A 4107-nucleotide genomic window follows, 5' to 3' on the forward strand; every position below is an offset into this window, starting at 1 on the left:
GCATCACCCTTCGTGCATTAACACTCACAATATGGCACGACATCACCCTTCGTGCATTAACACTCTCCCTTACCATAATGCAATGCATAAATAACAACAGGGAGATAGAATAACAAGTACAAACATTACTTCAACATTTGGTTCCAGAATATCAATCTCAACTTTGAAATAAAAACTCAATTATCACCAGAAAATCCTTAAACATGATAAAAATGATAAATTGAACAATACTAGTATAACACTAGCAATTAGGCATAGGAATATGACAATATAAGAAAAATAGAGAAACATGGAAAACAGGTAAATTGGCGGCGCATAAGTACTCGTCACCTCACATATACGCCGCTCATATGAATTTCACTTAGAAAATAATCTAAGATTCCTAATTCCCTCAAGTCAGGTTTAGACACAACACTTACCTCGCTCCGAAGGTCACTTAATTCTCAATCACAGCTTTTCCTTTGGAATTCACCTCCAAACCACTCTTATCTATTCAAAAATGACTCAATAATATTAAATACTGCTAAAGGAATCAATTATATTGCATAAATTAAATTTCCCAAATTTTCCTCCAAAAAGTCGAAAAATCGACCCCGGGCCCACTTTGTCCTAACTCGAGGTTCGGACCAAAATCCGTTTATCCATTCTCCCCCGAGCCCGGATATACAATTGGTTTTGTAATCCGACCTCAATTCGAGGTCTAAATCCCCAAATTTCAAAATTCCTAAGTTCTACTCAAAAATCCTAATTTCACCATAAAAATTCTAGATTCTAGGTTGAAATCTTGTTATAAGATGTAAAAGATTGAAAGAAAAGAGTTAGGAATCACTTACCTATGATTTGGGGAAGATCTAGTTTTTGGAAAATCGCCCCTTGAGGTTTAGGTTTTGAAAATTTGAAGAATGAATGAAAAATCCCGGCTAAGTCCCTTTTTACTCAGCTGCAGATATCGCAATTGCGACCTGAGCTTCGCAAATGCAAAGGAACAATCGCAATTGCGATGCCCTTTACAATCCTGTTGCCTTCGCAAATGCGAGGTAAGTATCGCATTTGCGACCACTGAACCTCGCAAATGCGAGTAGATGTTCGCATTTGCGAACCTGCCCTTCCCAAACTCCCTTCGCAATTGCGAAGGTAACCTCGAAAATGCGAGAACTGCTGGCCCAAGCTTCTGATCGTAATTGCGATGAAAGCCTCGCAATTGCGGACCCTGTTATGTTCGCAATTGCGAGATCAGAGGCCTGCAACAGGTTCAGTTATACCAACAAACTTTTCTAAGTTCAAAACATTTTGTGGCATATCCGCAACTCACCCGAGCCCTCGGGGCTCCAAACCGAACATGCCCACAAGTCTAAAAACATCATACGGACTTGCTCGCGTGATCAAATCGCCAAAATAACACCTCAAACTATGAATTTAGCACCAAATCAAATAAAATTCTCAAGAACACTTTAAAATTCATATCTTCTCAACTGGACGTCCGAATCGCGTCAAATAAACTCTGATTTCTACCAAATTTCACAGACATGACTTATATATTATATTAAACTTTTACCGGGCTCCGAAACTAAAATACGGGCCCGATACCAACGAGATCAAACATTAATCAATTTCTTTAAATCCATAGAATTTCAGTCTTACAATTTTCATCAAAATTTCTTTATCTCGAGCTAGGGACCTCGGAATTCGATTCCGGGCATACGCCCAAGTCTCATATTTTACTGCGGACCTTCTGGGACCGTTGGAACACGGGTCCAAGTTCATTTACTCAAATCGTTGACCAAAGTCAACTAAAAATAAATTTTAAATCCCAAAAATTATTACTTCATAAATTTCCACATAAAGGCTTTCCGAATTTACGCTCGGACTGCGCACGTAAATCGAAGTGAGTAAAAAAAAAAGGTTTTTAAGGCTAACGGGCCCGGAATAGAGTCTTAATTCACAAGGTGACCCTTTGGGTCATCACAATCTTCACCTCTAAAACAAACGTTCGTCCTCGAACGGACATAGAAAAGTACATGAACTGGCGAACAAGTAGGGATATCTATTCCGCATATCTGACTCGGACTCCTAAGTAGCTACCTCAACAGGCTAACTTTTCCACTACACTCGAACTGAAGGGTAACTCTTTGACCTCAACTAATAAACCTGCCGGTCTACAATGTCTACCGGCTCCTCCTCATAAGTCAAATCCTTGTCCAATTGGACAGAGCTGGAATCTAACACGTGGGATGGGTCACCATGATATTTTCGGAGCATAGACACATGGAATACCGGATGAACTGAGGATAACCCTGGAGGCAACGCAAGTTTATAAGCTACCTCCCCCACTATCTCGAGGATCTCGAATGGTCCGATGTACCTAGGGCTCAACTTGCCCTTCTTCCCAAATCTCATAACACCTTTCATGGGCGATACCCGGAGTAATACCCTCTCCCCGACAATGAATGCCATATCACGAACTTTACGGTCGGCATAACTCTTTTGCCTGGACTGAGCTGTACGAAGTCGATCCTGTATAATCTTGACCTTGTCCAAGGCCTCCTAAACTAAATCTGTACCCAATAATTGAGAACTCCTTATGAGGCCTTTGTCTGCATGAGGTCCCTGGTGGGGTCCTGTGGCTGGCCAGACTCATCACCTCCCTCGGGGTCCTCCAGCTCAATCTCCAAGTCCTCCGTCTGGGGTATCACCACTCTCCTCACCGGCTCTCTGTCAGCCTCCTGCTCTGGTACCTGTACTGGCTGAGCTGTCTGTGCTGCATGGGCAGTCTCTCCCATAAGGAGATCTAGAGGAATATCGCTGGCGGAAGTGAGCTTCGCCACCTCCTTCTTCAACTCTTCTTGACCCTTCTTCTTTTCCTCACCTGTTTACCCAGCGCCTTGATTACCTTTTCATGTGCACCCAGAGACTCCAGAATCTTCTTTTGGTTTTCAAGAATACTCTTCAATGATTCCTCCACTGATGGAGGCATTTGGAGTTGTTCTGGAACTGCCTGAGATGCTGCTGCACTGGATAAGGCAGATAGCTTTGATGTAGCTACCTGCATCCAGTTGTTGATGTCGGCCAAAGTCCGATTTACCCTCAGTGCAGTCTGAGGGTAAGCTGATGAAGAAGGCACTAATGGTGGGATAGAAGTGGATGGCCCAGAGGATGGATATGGCATGGAAGCAGATGACCCCTCGGCTGTGGAAGGCACGGACCCAGTGGCCACTATCCCTGGCTCTTCAGACTGGCCAGTGGAGGTGGTGGATTTTCCCTTGGACTTGGGGTTGTCTGGACCCTGAAGACTGTACCAGGAGAAGGGCCTTTTTGGCTTCACCTTCATATCAAAGTGTCTCCCCTCAACCCGCTAGTCCTCTAGGTATATAGTGATGAAATTGGGGTAAGGGTAAGACCATTCTTCCTTCCCGGTTGCCTTGGATATGTTCTGGGCCATGAGGTTCCCCAAATTTATCGGGTACCCTACCATGATGGATGCTATGAGGATCGCTCGTGAAAGTGGAATGTCACTGTCATGCTGGCAAGGATCAAGGCAACTGCAGACGAAGGTGAACCACCCTTTTGCTTCAAACCTAAGGGTGTTTCTGGCAATTGAGACTCCCGGTGTAAGCCAGGGCGGTGTTGTCCCTAGTATGGCTATCACCTCTGCTAACCATGGACGGGCTACTTCATCTAATGCCAATGTTACGCCCTATATTTTCGTACGTAAAAATGCGTCGTAAGCAAACTAATGTAGGACCAAAAATGAGATAATATTTAAAAGTATATAAAGTAAGTTAATCATGTTACATATGAGGTTACAAATATTGAAGATCATGAACAACAAGTACAAAGAGGGTTGGACAGTTCAGAAGCTAAAGCAATTAATAAAACAATATTTCGTCGAAAGTCGACAAGTTGGAAATGTTATAACATGTACCTTTGGGGTGAGACTAGGGTGATTAACATGATAAGGAGATTATGTTATGATTTATATTAGTCGTATGACATCCGTGTGTTATGTTTTGAAGTCAAGAGAGTTGTGGAACAAAAGTCGATGAAAGTCATCACAAGTTACATTCATAAGTTTTACTGAAACTTTGGGTCAAATGTAACTGCGATTTT

General features: G+C 42.8%; 1 protein-coding gene across 1 annotated transcript; it reads right to left on the reverse strand.

Annotated features, from left to right (window-relative positions):
* Nucleotides 1-2579: 2579 nt before the first annotated feature.
* Nucleotides 2580-3328, reverse strand: LOC138898353 (uncharacterized). The gene is made up of 2 exons (XM_070184412.1): nucleotides 2944-3328; nucleotides 2580-2866 (listed from the first exon to the last, which is right to left on the reverse strand). Exons 1-2 carry the CDS (start codon nucleotides 3326-3328, stop codon nucleotides 2580-2582), a joined length of 672 nt encoding a protein of 223 aa, XP_070040513.1.
* Between the last annotated feature and the right edge of the window lie 779 nt (nucleotides 3329-4107).

This window comes from Nicotiana tomentosiformis, chromosome 9 (assembly GCF_000390325.3).
Source record: "Nicotiana tomentosiformis chromosome 9, ASM39032v3, whole genome shotgun sequence".
Taxonomy (NCBI): Eukaryota; Viridiplantae; Streptophyta; class Magnoliopsida; order Solanales; family Solanaceae; genus Nicotiana; species Nicotiana tomentosiformis.